General features: G+C 44.4%; 1 protein-coding gene across 1 annotated transcript; it reads right to left on the minus strand.

Moving 5' to 3' along the window:
* Positions 1-9009: 9009 nt before the first annotated feature.
* On the minus strand, positions 9010-10858 carry LOC111380305 (transcription factor MYB64-like). Its single transcript, XM_023003830.1, has 4 exons — positions 10781-10858; positions 10550-10678; positions 9565-9771; positions 9010-9489 (listed from the first exon to the last, which is right to left on the minus strand). The coding sequence occupies exons 1-4, from the start codon at positions 10856-10858 to the stop codon at positions 9010-9012; spliced, it is 894 nt and encodes a 297-aa protein (XP_022859598.1).
* Positions 10859-17062: the final 6204 nt, after the last annotated feature.

A 17062-nucleotide genomic window follows, 5' to 3' on the forward strand; every position in this document is an offset into this window, starting at 1 on the left:
TCTAGGTGGTTTGTGGGCATGGTGTACAGGACATGTCTAGGGTGCAGCCCAACTTTCATGCGTTTCTAGGCAAATTTTGGGACACAGTGTGCAGGCCATGTTTGGGAAGCGTCTGGGCCATGGCAGGTAGGCAGTTTCTAGGCACGATGTGCAGGCCATGTTCGGGATGCATCCTAGCACAGCAGGGATACAGCCTAATTTCAAGGCATTTCTAGGTAGTTTCTGGGACACGGTGTGTAAGCTATGTCGAGGAAGCGGTAGGGATGCAGTCGGATTTCAGGTATTTCTAGGCAGTTGCGGGGACTCAGCGTGCATGCCATATTCGTGGCACGTCCTGGCCACAGCAGCGATGCAACCTGATTTTCAGGCATTTCTAGGCAATTTGTGGGCATGGTGTGTAGGACATGTCCAGGATGCAGCCATACTTTCAGGCATTTCTGGGCAGTTTCTGGGGCACGGTGTACAGGCCTTGTCCGGGATGCGTCCAGACCATCGCAGGGATGCAGGTTGATTTTCAGGCATTTCTAGGCAACTTTTAGGTACGGTGTGCAGGCCTTGTCCAGGGTGCGTCCTGACCACGACAAGGATGCAGCCTGATTTCCAGGCATTTCAAGGTAGTTTCTGGGACATGGTGTGTAGGCCATGTCCGTGATGTGTCCTGGCCACGACAGGGATGTAGCCTGATTTTTAGGCATTTCTAGGTAGTTTGTGGACACGGTGTGCAGGCAATGTTCAGGACGCATCCCGTCCACGTTCGGGAAACAAGCAGATTTTCAACCAAACAAAACAAGTACGGTGTGTAGGCCATGTCAGGGGTGCAGACATGTTCCTAGGCATTTTGGACAGTTTTTGGGACACAGTGTTGAGGCTAAATTAGGGACAATACATGGCTACGACAAGGATGCAGCCTGACCTTTAGGCATTTCTAGGAAGTTTTTCGAGCCCGGTGTGTAGGCCATGTCCTAGAAACAGCATAATTTTCAGGCATTTCTCGTCAATTTTTGGGTCACGGTGTGTAGGTCATGTCAGGGACACGTCCGAGCCACGGCAGGGATAGAGCCTAATTTTCAAGTAATTTTGGACAGTTTTTGGACACGGTGTACAAGCCATGTCAGAGACACGTCCGGGCCATGGTAGGGATTGAGCCTGATTTTTAAGTAATTTTGAGCAATTTTTGGGCACGGTGTACAACCCATGTCAGGGACGCGTCCTGGCCAGATAGGGACGCAGCCCGATTTTTCGACATTTCTAGGTAGTTTGTGGGCACGTTGTGCAGGCCAAGTCCGGGACCCATCCTGAACGTGACAGATATGCAGCCTGATTTTTTGGCATTTCTAGGAATCAGTGTTCAGGCCAACTTTGGGACGTGTCATGGCCACAGCATGGACGCAGCCTGATTTCTTGGCAATTTCCGGGTCATACGATTTAGGGTTTAGGGTTTTTTTTAATTAAGTTAGAATTAAAAGCATGAAATATATATGTGACACAGAATAATGAAAATAAATTGTATCTCAATGTTACAACCCATGAATAATAAAACTAGTCCACATAACAAAACCAAACTTCCCACCGTTGCAGTACCACAAATAAAACCCACCGCCTCCTTCGCACCAGTACCACCGTTAGTTGGGGCTGGGGATGGTGCATGCTAGTGATGACGATGATGATAAGGAAAAGGTGCCTGCACTGTAGATTGGTAGTTGGAGCCATGTTTATCAGACTGAACCATAACCTCTAGCTTTTGACCCTTCTGGCAATGTTCTTTTGTTCCACTGATGAAGAAAAATAGACCTGATTTTTTCTGAAAAGGAGTTTTCTTAGCCCATTTGTTGAACTCATCAACTGAAGATGGAACTGTCCATAATTATTTTCATCACCTACTACGAACTCTCTTGCTTCAGAAAGAACACAAAGCAAAAACACGAAGGCCGAAAATAAGAAAATATTTTTGAATGAAGCCATTCTTGGCAAAAAATCGACAGATTTTGAAATAAAATTTTAGTAATTTTATAGACAATAGAATAGAATGGTTTAGGGTTCAGGGTTTTTTTTACAAGACAATCAACAAAAATTCATTAATGCTTTTTTGTGAGGTTCATGTCAAAAAAGGTAGAGAGCAACATTTTGAACGTGAAACTATAGCATTTATGCTACACTTATTGATCTTTTTAAGCTGAGAAAAGTAAACTTCTATAGGGACGCATCCTGGCCAAGTAGGGACGCAGCCTGATTTTCAGGCATTTTTAAGCAGTTTGTGGGCACAGTGTGCAGGCTAAGTCCGGGACGCATCCTGGCCGCAGCAGAGACAGCCTAATTTTCAGGCATTTTTAGGCAATTTTTGGGACTCAGTGTGGAGGCCCAGTCTGGGACGCGTCATGGCCATGGCAGGGATGCAGCCTGATTTCCAAGCATTTCTAGCCAATTTTGGGGTCATAAGGTTTAGGGCTTTAGGTTTTTTAATTAATTTAGAATTAAAAGTGGGAAATATATACATGACAAAGAATAATGAAAATAAAATGTAGCTCAATGGTCGAACCCATGAATAATAAAACTAGTCTACACAACAAAACTAAACTTTCCACTGCCGCAGTGCAACAAATAAACCTCTCCGTCGCCTTCAGACCAGTACCATCATTAGTCGGGGGTGGCGTCGGTGCATGGTAGTGGTGATGGTGATGATGAGGAGAAGGTCCCTGCGCTGTAGATTGGTAACTGGAGTTATGTTTATAGGACAGAACCATAACCTCTAGCTTTTGACTCTTCTGACAATGTTCTTCAGCTATACTGATGAAGAAAAATGGACCTAATTTTTCTAGTGAAATTGTAGTTTCTCCATCGTGGTGTGATTTTATTGGATGGGCGTTGTTGCAGATTTTGTAGTCTTCCTCGGTCACTTCCAATACCGAATCAGTCTTGGAATCATACTTTAGAACTAAAGAATCCCCAATCTAAAAATAAATTTTCTTAGCCCATTTGTTGAACTCATCAACAGAAGACGGAACTAACCATAAATTATTTTCACTACCTACTACGAACTCTCTTGCTTCAAAAAGAACACACAGTAAAAATATGAGTGCCGAAAAAAAGAAAATATTTTTGAGTGAAGCCATTTTAAGCGAAAAACCGACAGATTTTCAAATAAAATTTGAGTAACTTTGTAGACAATAGAATAGAAAGGTTCTGGGTTTCGGGTTCAGGGTACAGGGTTCAGGGTCCAGGGTACAAGGTTTAGGTTTCAGGGTCCCGCGCTTAGGGTTTATGGCTTAGGGTTTAGGGTTTAAGGCTTATGGTTTAGAGCTTATGATTTAGGATTTAGAGTTTCTACGACACGGGGTGTAGGACATGTCTAGGACGGAGCCTTATTTTCAGGTATTTTTAAGCAGTTTCGGGACACGGTGTGCATGCCATGTCCGGGACGCGTCCTAGCTGCGATAGGGATGCAACCTGATTTTCAGGCATTTTTAGAAAGTTTGTGGGCACGATGTGCAGGCCATGTTCGGGACGCGTCTTGGCCGCGACAGGGACACAAGCAGATTTTCAACCAAACGAAGGAAGGATGGTGTATAGGCCATGTCATGCGCCCAGGCACCTTCCTAGGCATTCTGGACAATTTTTGGGACACGGTATACATGCTAAATTCTAGAGAAGTCATGGCCACAGCAAGGATGCAGCCTGATTTTCGGGCATTTTTGGGAAGGTTTTGGGCACGGTGTGTAGTCCACGTCGTAGAAACAACTTGATTTTTTAGCATTTCTCGTCAGTTTCTAGGTCACGTCCGGGACACATCCAGGCACTGTGTCTGGGCACGACAGGGACAGTGCCTGATTTTCAGGTAATTTCGGGTAGTTTTTAGGCACGTTGTGCAGGCCATGTCTGAGATTCGTCTTGATCGCAGTAGGAACGCAATCTAATTTTCACGCATTCTAGGTAATTTTTGGGACATCATGTGCAGGCAATGCCTAGGATGCGATAGGGACGCAGCCTGATTTTCGTGAATTTCTAGGTAGTTTCTGGGACGCGGTGTACAGGCCAAGTTTGGGATGTGTCTAGGCCGTGGTAGGGAGCATCCTGATTTCCAGGCATTTTTACATAGTTTCTTGGACACGGTGTACAGGCCACGGCCTGGACGCGGTAGGGATGCAGCCTGATTTTCAGGCATTTCTAGGCAGTTTCTGGGACACGGTGTGTAGGCTATGAACGGGATCCGTCTGGGCCGCAGCAGGTACGTAGCCTGATTTTCAAGCACTTCTAGGAAGCTTTTGGGCATGACGTATAGGCCAAGTTCGGGATGCATCCTGGCTGCGATAGGGATGCATCCTGGTTTTCAGGCATTTGTTGGCTTTTCGTGGCACAATGTGCAGGCCATATCCGGGACATGTCCTAACCGCTGAAGGGACGCAACCTGATTTTTAAGCATTTCTTGGCAATTTGTGGGACACGATGTGCAGGCCATGTTCTGGATGCATCATGGCCACGGCAGGGACGGATCCTGATTTTCAAGCAGTTTTGGGCAATTTCTGGGACACGATGTGCAAGCCATGTCCAGGATACGATAAGGACGCATCCTGACTTTTAGGTATTTTTAGGCAGTTTCTAGTACACGGTGTGCAGGTAATGTCCGGGACGCATCTAGGCCGCGGCAGGGATTCAACCTGGTTTTCGGGCATTTCTAGACATTTTTTCTGGGACACAGTGTGCAGGCCAACCTAATTTTCACGTATTTCTCGACAATTTCTTGGAACCGATGTGCAGGCAATGTCTGGGATACGTTGGGGTTGCTGCAGGGATGCAGCATGATTTCCAGGCCCTTCTAGGCAGTTTCTAGGACACGGTGTGATGCCATGTCCAGGATGAAGTAGGGACGCAGCCAAATTTTCAGGCATTTTAAGGCAGTTTCTAGGACACGGTGTGCAGGCCATGACCAGGATGTGTCTGGGCCACGATAGGGACGTCGCTTGATTTTCAGGCATGTCTGGGATGTTTTTGGGCACGGTGTGCAGGGCACGTCCGGGACGCGTCCTAACCGTGGTAGGGATACAGCTTGATTTTCAAGCATTTATAGACAGTTTGTGGGTACGATGTGCAACCCATATTCGGGACACGTCCTGGCCTCGGTAAGGACACCGCCTTATTTTCAGGCATTTCTAGGACTCGGTGTGCAGGCCATGTTCGGTACGCGTCGAGGCATGGTAGGGATAGAGCTTGATTTTTAGGGAATTCTGGGCAATTTTTGGGACATGGTGTGCAGGCCATGTCAAGGATGCAACAAGGACGCATCCTGACTTTCACGTATTTTTAGGTAGCTTCTAGAGCACAATGTGCAAGCAATGTACGGGATGCGTCTGGGCCGCGCTAGGGATGCAGCCTAATTTTTAGGCATTTGTTGACAGTTTGTGGGCACGGTGTACAAGCCATGTTCGGGACGCATCCAGGCCGCGGCTGGGACGTCGCCTAATTTTCAGGCATTTCTTGGGAATTTCTGGGACTCAGTGTGCAGGCCATGTCCGGGACGCGTCATGGCCAAGGCAGGGACGGAGCCTGCTTGTTTAATCAATTCTGGGCAGTTTTGTGAACACGGTGTGCAGGCCATGTCCAGGACACGGTGTGCAGGGACGCATCTAGACTTTCAGGTATTTTTAGGCCATTTCTAGAACACGATGTGCAGGCAATATTCGGGATGCGTCTGATCCATGGCAGGGATGCAGCCTAGTTTTCAGGCAGTTTTCGAGACATGGCGTGCATGCCATGTCCAAGACGCTGCAGGGATACATCCTGATTTTCACGTTTTTCTATGTTGTTTCTTGGACACGATGTGTAGGCAATGTTCGAGACTGATGCAGCCTAATTTTTAGGCATTTCTAGGTAGTTTTCGAGACATGGTGTGTAGGCGATGTCCAGGATGCAACCTGATTTTTAAGCATTTCTCGTCAATTTCTGGGTCACGGTGTGCAGGTCATGTCAGGGACACGTTCGGGCCACGACAGGGAAAGAGACTAATTTTAGGTAATTTTGGGCAGTTTTTGAGCACGGTGTACAGACCATGTTCGGGATGCACCCTAGCCAGGTAGGGACACAGCCTGATTTTCATACATTTCTAGGCAGTTTGTGGACATAGTGTGGAGGCTAAGTCCGGGACGCATCTTGGCCGTGATAGAGACGCGACCTGATTTTCAGGCATTTCTAGGTAATTTTTGGGTCTTAGGGTTTTTATAAATCAATTTAGAATTAAAACCAGAAAATATATACGTGACAAAGAATAATGAAAAAAAAATGTAGCTCGACGTTAGAACCTATGAATAATAAAACTAGTCTACACAACAAAACCAAACTTCCCATCGTCACAGTGCCACAAATAAACCCCTCCTTCTCCTTTAGACCAGTACCACCGTTAGTCGGGGCTGGCACCGTGCATGGTAGTGGTGATGGTGATGATGAGGAGAAGGTGTATGGGCTGTAGATTGGTGGCCGAAGCCATGTTTATAGGATAGAACCATAGCCTCTACCTTTTGACCCTTCTGGCAATGTTCTTCAGCTCCACTAATGAAGAAAAATGGACTTGATTTTTCCAGTGAAATTGTAGTTTCTCCATCACGGTGTTATTTTATTGGATTAGCATTGTTGCAAATTTTGTAGTCTTCCTTGGTCACTTCCAGCACTGAATCAATCTTGGAATCATACTTCAGAACTAAAGAATCCTCGATCTAAAAACGTATTTTCTCAGCCCATTTGTTGAACTCGTCAACAGAAGATGGAACTGCACATAAATTATTTTCACCATCTACTGCGAACTCTCTTGCATCAGAAAGAACACACAATAAAAGCACGACATCCAAAAATAAGAAAGTCTTTTTGAGTGAAACTATTTTAAGTGAAAAATCAATAGATTTTCAAATAAAATTTGAGTAATTTTGTAGACAATAGAATAGAATGGTTTAGGGTTTAGGGTTCCGGGTGCAGGTTTAGGTTTCAGGGTCCAAGGTCCAGGGCTTAGGTTTATGGTTTAGGGCTTAGGGTTTAGAGTTCAAGGTTTAGATTTTTTTTTTAACCAAATACCACTAGTGTGGTTTATTTAAATAATGAAAAGCAAGAATACAACTAAAGGAGGGGCATAGACCTGACCTCCAGCAAATGTAAATTGTAACAAATATCTCAAGATAAAATGCAAACACAATAAACAAGACATGAACAAAAAACTATTGAAAGCTACTCAAAGGTATTCCCGAGGGTAAATCTTTGGGTGGTAATACATAGACATCGATCGGGTCTGAAAAATTTTTGGATCATAGTAGTCTGCGTTGTCTGGCTCGCTCGTTGGAGTGGGGTCTCGCCTGCGTGAAGGAGCCTATTTTGGTGAAAAGTACTGTTAAGATGGTGGTGCACTGAATGTCGGGTGAAAAGTGGGTGTGTCTGATCTGTGTATGTTCTTTAACCTTATTTTGTGTAGAAGCTATTATAGAAGGATCAGGTGAAGGTGGTTTGAGGAACTCTCCTAGTACCTAAACCCTTTGCTGACTGAGTACCATCTATGTATGTTTTCAATGGTGGAGAACTGATATGTGTCAACTCAGGGGATACATCAGTAGTAGCTGTGGGAATAGGAGCTATGGAAGTAATAATAGGAGAAGTGGGCACCTCGATAGGAGCATTTGGAGTAGGATCAGTAATTGAATGAATATATGGAGGTGCCTCTAGATCAACTGTGATAGGAGTAGATGTAGGAACTGCTGGTACAGATGCTGACTCTGTCACAACTGTGATAGTAGTAGTGGGAAGCACAGAAGGCACTGCTAAAACTGGCACCCATTGTTTCTTTGGCTCCACAAATGTCACCTCGTCTTTATCCTTGTCAGCCCTAGTAATAGGGGGCTAAACAGGGAGATGCACAACAACTGTAAGGAGAGGAGGAGGAACACTAATACACTGATCATAAGAATGGCCCAAGTGTTTATAATAGAAGTAAAAAAATAGCCGCTTCTAATAAAAAACTATTTGCCAAAAGCCACGATTACCGGCGCGCTCAATCGAAACACTCTCAGGTAAGTTATACCTCAAATTCACCTCAATACACACCCTTACCTCACTAGGGCGTCTCAAGTCAGAGGTGGCATCATCAAGGTTTAGGACTTAGGTATTTTTTTTTTAGTAAAGACATCCACACATCCTTAATGACTTTTTAGGGTCCACCAAGGAAGGTCAATGGGGGTTAAGGGTTTCCCAACCGTATTTATTTCATAAAAATCAAGAGTACAGGGAAGGGGGGCATAAACGTGACCTCCAAAAAGCAACAGTGCAACAACTGAAAAATTAAAAATGAACAAAGTAAATGAGGAAGTACTACTTCCTTGTACAAGAAAAATGCAATAATGATAGCCTAAACTACAAACCTCTAAAGCTGGGCAATCCATGTCTGTCGATCTGCACCAATGCCCTAATCTGTCGAGGCTGGTCGAGGTTTAGGGCTTACTGTTTATGGTATAGGGTTTAGGGTATTTTTTTTCCTGAATTGCCTTTTAATAAGTTCTAACGAAGCAGTAGAATTCAATTTTACAGATATTTGTAAAGTCATAGAGTGTTTAACTAAGCTAAAACACAATAATTGTAGGATAATAATTATTAGCTAGATTAGAAGAAGTCATTGTATGGACTTAATTGAGGAGGAAGCTGAGAAGATGAGACCACATCCATCAAATCCGTGTCCATTGTGCTTTCAAAGGTTGTACCTTGATCAATTGTTGGCAGAATTGTTGTTGAATTTACGTTTCCAGCATTGCCTCCATCCCATCGATATGAAAAGTACAACTCATCAGGTTAAATCTGTGAAGCTTCAGTCTCCATGCTTCGAAAGTTAGAATTAAATTTGAATTCTCAGAAGGGAAAAAATTTATTTCCCATAGGGTTTGGAGCATAATAGAATAAGTCATTTTCCACATATTCTACAGTAGGCAGTTGAGAATCAGTTGTTTGTAAAATCTCCAGGGAAGTGAAGAAGATGGTGGGACGATTATAATTTTAATCAATGTTGAAGGTATAAGTATTCTTAGATGTCCCTTCAGTTGGATTCATTGGTCGACGATGATCGACTGGAATTGAATCGATGGACTGATTGTTTTCAAATAGGGTTTTCATGAAATCCATTTCATCATTGGATGTTTCGAAATTGAAAAAGGGTGTAGAGTCATAATCATCAAAGAGTGGTGTGCCAGCATTGGACGGATTGGCTGCAGTGGTGGTGGTGCCGAAATTAGAGTTAGTGGAGGTAGAACCATTACTGAAATACTTTTTTATGATGTAATCTTGTAATAGTGTTGGCTGTCTTCTATCTCCTTTTACTTTCTTTATCTTTCTCCTTGAAATTTGCCTCCTTTTTGTGGCATTCCAGTGATTCTTTATTGAATTTTTAGTTCTTCCAGGAATGTACTTAGCTATCTCCACCCATCGATTTCCAAGTCTTTCATGTGCTTGAATTAACCGTCTTTCTTCATCTTCGGTCTAAATGTCCTTCTTGATATGAGGACACAGATGATTATTCCATCACTCACGACACTGTTTTCCCACTCTACCAACCATTTCTTCAGCTATTACAACCCATTTCCTCAATCCAAATTGATGTACTAAGCTAATCAATCTTTTGTCTTCTTCGCCTGTCCACTGGCCTTTTATCTGATACTCGGAAGAAGAACTACCATCTCTCTTCTCCTTCTGATCAGGATTGACCGGTGTAGCTATCACATTTACTGAAAGATTTTCACCCGAAGTCATTTTCCACATATTCTACAGCAGGCAGTTGAGAATCAATTGTCTATAAAATCTCCGGGGAAGTAAAGAAAATGGTGGGATGATTATAATTTTCAACAATGTTGAAGCTATAAGTATTCTCAGATGTCCCTTCAGCTGGATTCATTGGTTGACAATGATCCACTGGAATGAATCGATGGACTGATTGTTTTCAAATAGGGTTTTCATGAAATCCATTTTGTTATTGCATGATTCGAAATTGAAAAATGGTGTAGAGTCTCCATCACAAGAGAGTGGTGTGCTAGTATTAGACAAATTTGCTGCAATCGTGGTGGTGCTGAAATTTGAGTTAGTGGAGGCAGAACCATTACTGAAATACTTTTTTATGATGTAATCTTATAATAATGTTGACTGTCTTCTATCTCCTTTTACTTTCTTTATCTTTCTCCTTGAAATTTGCCTCCTTTTGTGGCATTCTAGTGATTCTTATTGAATTTTTTATTCTTCTACGAATGTACTTAGCTATCTCTGTCCATCGATTTCCAAGTCTTTCATATGCTTGAATTAACCGTCTCTCTTCATCGTCAGTCAAAACGTCTTTCTTGATATGACGACCCAGGTGATTATTCCATTGCTCGCGACACTATTTTCCCACTCTACCAACCATTTCTTCAGCTATTACAGCCCATTTTCTCAATCCAATTTGATGTACTAAGCTAATCAGTCTCCTATCTTCTTCGCCTGTCCATTGGCCTTTTATCTAATATCCGAAAGAAGAGCTATTCTCTCTCTTCTCCTTTCGATCAGGATTGACCAGTGCAGGTATAACATTTACTGATAGATTTTCACCCGAAGTTTGTTTTTCATGTTGAACTCCTTCCATGAAGCTTCGCTCTCCGGTGGTGTAATTACTTGTAGTGTCATTTGAAGAAAAATTTTGAAACTGATTTACTTCATTAAAAGGAAAATGGTTTAGGGTCCAGGGTTTAGGGTTTAGGATCCAGGGTCCAGGGTCAGGGCTTAGGGTTTAGGGCTTTGTCCTTACAGCTTTGGGCCTGGGGTTTAGGTTTTCTGGGACATGGTGTGTGGGACATATCCAAGACGTAGCCTTATTTTTAGGCATTTCTAAGGAGTTTCTGGGACACGGTGTGCAAGCTATATCCGGGATGCGTCCTGGCCGCGGACTCAATCTGATTTTTAGCTATTTCTGGGTAGTTTATGGGCACAGTGTGTAGGCCATGTCCGAGAGGCATCCTAGCCGCGTACGCAATTTGATTTTTAGGATTTATAGGTAGTTTCTGGGACATGGTGTGCAGGCCATATTTGGGATGCTTCCTGGTCGCGGATGCAATCTGATTTTTAGGCATTTCTAGGTAGTTTATGGGCACGGTGTGCAAGCCATGTTAGGGGTGCATGCATGTTCCCTAACATTTTGGGCAGTTTTGGGACGTTGTGTTCTCGCCAAATTCGGGACAAGTCATGGCCACGGAAGGGACACAGCTTGATTTTCAAGCATTTTTCGACAGTTTTTGGGCACTGTGTGCAGGCCATGTCCGGGACGCATCCTGGAGATGACAGGGATGCAACCTCATTTTCAGGCATTTCTAGGTAGTTTCTAGGTCATGGTGTGCAGGCCATGTTCAAGACGCATCCGAGCCACGGCAGGGATGGAGCCTGATTTTTAGGCATTTTAGAGCAGGTTTTTGGCACGGTGTGCATACCATGTGTGGGACACATCGTGATCGTGGCAGGAAAGTAACCTAATTTCTAGGCATTTCTAGGCAATTTTTGGGACACGGTGTGCAGGCAATGTCCAAGATGCGGCAAGGATGCAGCCGGATTTTCATGATATTCTAGGTAATTTCTGGGATGAGGTGTGTAGGCCATGTCCAGGACTCGTCTGGGCCACGACAGGCATGCAGCCTGATTTCTAGGCATTTCTACGCAGTTTTTGGGACACAGTGTGCAGGCCATGTCCTAGCCGTGGTAGGGACGCACCCTGATTTTCGAGCATTTCTAAGCAATTTCTGTGTCACAGAGTGTAAGCCATGTCCAGGATGCGGCAGGGACGTATCCTAATTTTCAGGTATTTCTAGACAGTTTTCTAGTACACAGTGTGCAGGTAACGTCTGAGATGCGTCTGGGCTACGGCAGGGATGCAACCAAATTTCCAGGCATTTCTAGGTAGCTTTTGGGACACAGTGTGCAAGCCACGTCCACGACGTGTCAGGGACGTAGCATGATTTTTAGGCAGTTTCTGGGAGACGGTGTGCAGGCCATGAACGGGACGCTTCTGGGTGACGGCAGGGATGCAGCTTGATTTTCAGGCAATTCTGGGAAGTTTTTGGGCACGGTGTGCTGGCCACTTCTGGGAGCTGCCTGACCGTGGTGGAGATGCCTCCTAATTTTCAGGCATTTGTAGGCAGTTTGTGGGGACAGTGTGCAAGCCATGTCCATGATGCGTCCTAGTCGCGGTAGGGACGCATCCCAATATTCAGGCATTTCTTGGAAATTTTATGGACTTGATGTGCAGGCCATGTTTGGGACGTATCATGGCCACGGTAGGGACGGAGCCTGATTTTCAAGCAATTCTGGGCAGTTTCTAGGACTCGGTGTGCAGGCAATGTCCAGGATGTGACAGGGACACATCTTGACTTTTAGGTATTTTTAGGCAGTTTCTGGAACATGGTGTGCAGGGAATGTTCGGGATGTATCTGGGCTGCGGTAGGGATGTAGCCTGCTTTTCAGGCATTTCTAGGTAGTTTTTGGGATAGACCATGTAGGCCATGTCCAGGATGCTGCAGGGACACATCCTGATTTTCACGTATTTTTAGGCAATTTCTTGGACATGGTGTGCAGGCAATTTTCGAGACGCGTCGGGGCTGCTGCAGGGATGTAGCCTAATTTTCAGGCATTTTTAGACAATTTCTGGGACATGTGTGCAGGCCATGTCCAGGATGCGGTTGGGACGCAGCTTGATTTACAGGCATTTCTAGGCAATTTTTTGGGATACGGTATGCAGGCTTTGATCGAGACGCATCCGGGCCACGTCAAGGACGCAGCTTGATTTTCAGGCATTTGTGGAAAGTTTTTGTGCACGGTGTGTAGGCCATGTTCGGGACGCGTCCTTGCCGCAGCAGGGACAAATCCTAATTTTCAGGCATTTGTAGGCTTTTTGTGGGCACGATGTGCAGGCTATATTCGGGACATGTCCTAGCCGCGATAGGGACGCAGCCTGATTTTCAGGCATTTCTTGGCAATTTCTGGGACTCGGTGTGCAGGCCATGTTCGGGACGCATCATGGCCATGGCAAGGAAGGAGCCTAATTTTCAGGCAATTTTGGGTAGTTTTTGGGACACGATGTGCCGGCCATGTCCAGGATGCAGCAAGGATGCATCCTAACTTTAACTTATTTTTAGGCAGTTTGTGGAACACGGTGTGCAGGCAATGTCTGGGATGCATCTTGGCCATGGCAGGGATTCAATCTGGTTTCCAGGAATTTCTAGATAGTTTCTGGGACACGGTGTGCAGGTCATCCTGATTTTCATGTATTTCTTGACAATTTCTTGGACACGGTTTGTAGACAATGTTCGGGATGCGTCGGGCTACTGTAGGGATGCAACATGATTTCCAAGCCCTTCTAGGCAGTTTTTGGGACACGGTGTGCAGGTCATGTCCAGGCCGGGACAAGGACGCAGCTAGATTTTTAGGTATTTTAAGGCAGTTTCTAGGACATGGTGTGCAGGCCATGACTAGGATGCATTCGGGCCACGATAGGGATGCAACTTGATTTTCAGGCAATTCTGGGAAGTTTTTGGGCATGGTGTGCAGGGCACGTCCGGGACTCGTCCTGGCCGTGGTAGGGACGCAGCTTGATTTTCAAGCATTTGTAGGCAGTTTGTGGGCACGGTGTGCAGGCCATGTCCGGGACGCGTCCTAGCCTCGGCAAGGACACAGCGTGATTTTCAGGCATTTCTTGGCAATTTCTAGGACTTAGTGTGTAGGGCATGTCCGAGATGCGTCATGGCCATGGTAGGGATGGAGCCTAATTTTCAGGTAATTCTGGGCAATTTATGGGACACGGTGTACAGGCCATGTCCAGGATGCGACAGGGACACATCTTGACTTTCAGGTATTTTTAGGCAGCTTTTGAAGCACAGTGTGCAGGCAGTGTCTGGGACGTATCTGGGCCGCTATAGGGATGCAGCCTGGTTTTTGGGCATTTTTAGTCAGTTTCTGGGACATGGTGTTCAGGCCATGACTAGGACGCGTCAGGGTGATGCAGGGATGTAGCCTAATTTTCAGGTATTTCTAGGAAGTTTTTGGACAAGGTGTGCAGGCCGTGTCCAGGACGCATCCTGGCCACTGTAGGGATGCAACCTAATTTTCAGGTATTTGTAGGCAGTTTGTGGGCATGGTGTGCAGGCCATGTCTGGGAAGCATCTTGGTTGTGATTGGGACGCCGCCTAATTTTCAAGCATTTCTTTGCAATTTTTGGGACTCGATGTGCAGGCCATGTCTGGGATGCGTCATGGCCAAGGCAGGGACAGAGCCTGACTTTCAGGCAATTCTAGGAAGTTTCATGGACACGGTGTGCAAGCCATGTCCAGGATGCGGTAGGGACGAATCCAGACTTTCAGGTATTTTTAGGCGGTTTCTGGAACACAATGTGCAAGCAATGTTTGGGACGCATCTGGTCCGCGACAGGGATGCTGCCTGGTTTTCAGGCAGTTTTCGGGACACGACGTGTAGGCCATGTCCAGGATACTGCATGGACATATCCTAATTTTTACGTTTTTCTATGTAGTTTCTTGGATACGATGTGCAGGCAATGTCCAGGACTCATCTGGGCTGCAGCAAGGATGCAGCCTAAACAGGGGGATACATAACAACTGTAGGGAGAGGAGAAGGAACAGTAGTCCACTGATCATAAGAATGGCCCAATTATTTACAAGAGAAGCAAAAAATCGACCGATTCTAATAAATAACTGTCTGTCAAAAGCCACGGTTACCGACGCACTCAATCCAAACACTTTCGGGCAACTTATGCCACAAATTCACCTCATACACACCCTTACCTCACTAGGGCCTCTCAAGTCAGAGGTGGCCTCATCGAGGTTTAGGGCTTAGGGTTTAGGTTTTTTTCCCTGAATTTCCCTTTAATAAGTTCTAACGAAGCAGTGGAATTCAGTTTTACTACTATTTGTAAAGTCATAGAGTGTTTAACTAAGTCAAAACACAATAATTATAGGATAATAATTATTAATTAGATTAGAAGAAGCCATTGTATGGACTAATTGAGGGGGCAGCTGAGAAGATGAGACCATGTCCATCAAATCCGTGTCCATTGTGATTCCAAAGGTTGTACCTTGATTAATTGTTGGCAGATTTGTTGTTAAATTTATGCGTCCAGGATTGCCTCCATCCCATTGATATGAAAAGTACAACTCATCAGGATAAATATGTGAAGCTTCAGTCTCCACGCTTCGAAAGTTAGAATTAAATTCCATGATTAAATCTGAATTCTCAGAATGGAAAAATTTATTCCTCATAGGGTTCGGAGCAGAATAGAATAAGTCATTTTCCACATATTCTACAGCAGGCAGTTGACAATCAGTTGTCTTTAAAATCTACGGGAAAGTGAAGAAAATGGTGGGATGATTATAATTTTCATCAATGTTGAAGCTATGAGTATTCTCAGATGTCCCTTTAGCTGGATTCATTGGTTGAAAATGATCGACTGGAATTGAGTCGATGGACTGATTGTTATCAAACAGGGTATTCATGAAATCCATTTCGTTATTACGTGATTCGAAACTGAAAAATAGTGTAGAGCCTTCATCACTAGGGAGTGGTGTGCCGGCGTTGGACGGATTTACTGTAGTGGTGGTTGTGCCGAAATTTGAGTTAGTGGAGGTGGAACCATTACTGAAATACTTTTTTATGTTGTAATCTTATAATAATGTTAGCTGTCTTCTATCTCCTTTTACTTTCTTTATCTTTCTCCTTGAAATTTGCCTCCTTTTTGTGGCATTCCAGTGATTCTTTATTGAATTTTCAGTTCTTCCAGGAATGTACTTAGCTATCTCTGCCCATCGATTTTCGAGTTTTTCATGTGATTGAATTAACCGTCTCTCTTCATCTTCAGTCAAAACGTCCTTCTTGATATGAAGACGCAGATGATTATTCCATCGCTCGCGACACTATTTTCCCTCTCTACCAACCATTTCTTCAGCTATTACAGCCCATTTCCTCAATCCAAATTGATGTACTAAGCTAATCAGTCTCCTGCCTTCTTCGCCTGTCCACTAGCCTTTTATTTGATATTCGAAAGAAGAATCATTCTCTCTTCTCCTTTCGATCGGGATTGACTGGTGCAGGTAGCACATTTACTGAAACATTTTCACCTGAAGTTTGTTTTTCATGTTGAAGTCCTTCCATGAAGCTTGGCTCTTCGGTGGTGTAATTACTGGTTGTGCCATTTGAAGAAAATTCTGAAACTGATTTACTTCATTAGAAGGAAAATGGTTTAGGGTTTAGGGTCCAAGGTTCAATTTTTATTTTTTTTTGGTAAAGACATCCACACATCCTTAATGACTTTTTAGGGTCCACCAAGGAAGGTCGATGGGGGTTAAGGGTTCCCCAACCATATTTATTTCATAAAAATCAAGAATACATGGAAGGAAGGGGGCATGAACCTGACCTCCAAAAAGCAGTGATGCAACAACTGAATCTAATAAAATGAAAGCAATAAATGAGGAAGTACTACTTCCCTATACAATAAAAATAGTTTAATAATGATAGCCTAAATTACAAACCTCTGAAACTAGGCAATCCATGTCTGTCGATCTACACTATCGCCCTAATATGTCGAGGCAGTTCTAGTGGTCCATACTCTAGATAGCGCCAATGATTCCAGCCTTCTGTAGCAAGAGAATCAGCAACCTGGTTGCCTTCTCTGTAGATGTGTGAAACTGTGTCTCTATCGAAATAGACGAGGTCTCTGATTTGTCTAAGAATACCCTGAATTGACCATGGTCCTCCACCTTTGGTGATGCAGTGAATAGCCAATGTTGAATCTGCCTCGAGCCAGATAGCTGAAATCCCAAGTCCTTTGGCCAATAGAAGCCCATCTAGTATGGCTCTCAGCTCAGTCTCCAAAATGAAACATGGGCCATACGATGCTGAGAATGCCCTGATACAGTATCCTGCGTGGTCCCTAATGATGCCTCCACCACTTGCAAATCCATCTTTGACGCATCCATCAGTATTGATCTTGTAGGATCCAATAGGTGGAGTGCGCCAAACAACCATAATAGGTGGTGGT

This window comes from Olea europaea, unplaced genomic scaffold (genome assembly GCF_002742605.1).
Source record: "Olea europaea var. sylvestris unplaced genomic scaffold, O_europaea_v1 scaffold2124, whole genome shotgun sequence".
NCBI classification, from domain to species: Eukaryota; Viridiplantae; Streptophyta; class Magnoliopsida; order Lamiales; family Oleaceae; genus Olea; species Olea europaea.

Excerpts from the sequence above, each read along its gene's own strand:
- LOC111380305 (XM_023003830.1), bottom strand. The coding sequence starts at position 10,858 with ATGCCTAAAAATAAGGCTACGTCTTGGATATGTCCCACACACCATGTC. Across the intron at positions 10,679-10,780 it reads TAAACCCCAGGCCCAAAGCT|TTTCAAAATTTTTCTTCAAA; the intron begins GTAAGGACAAAG and ends GAAGTAAATCAG. Across the intron at positions 9,772-10,549 it reads TAAATGTTATACCTGCACTG|AATATGTGGAAAATGACTTC; the intron begins GTCAATCCTGAT and ends TGCCTGCTGTAG.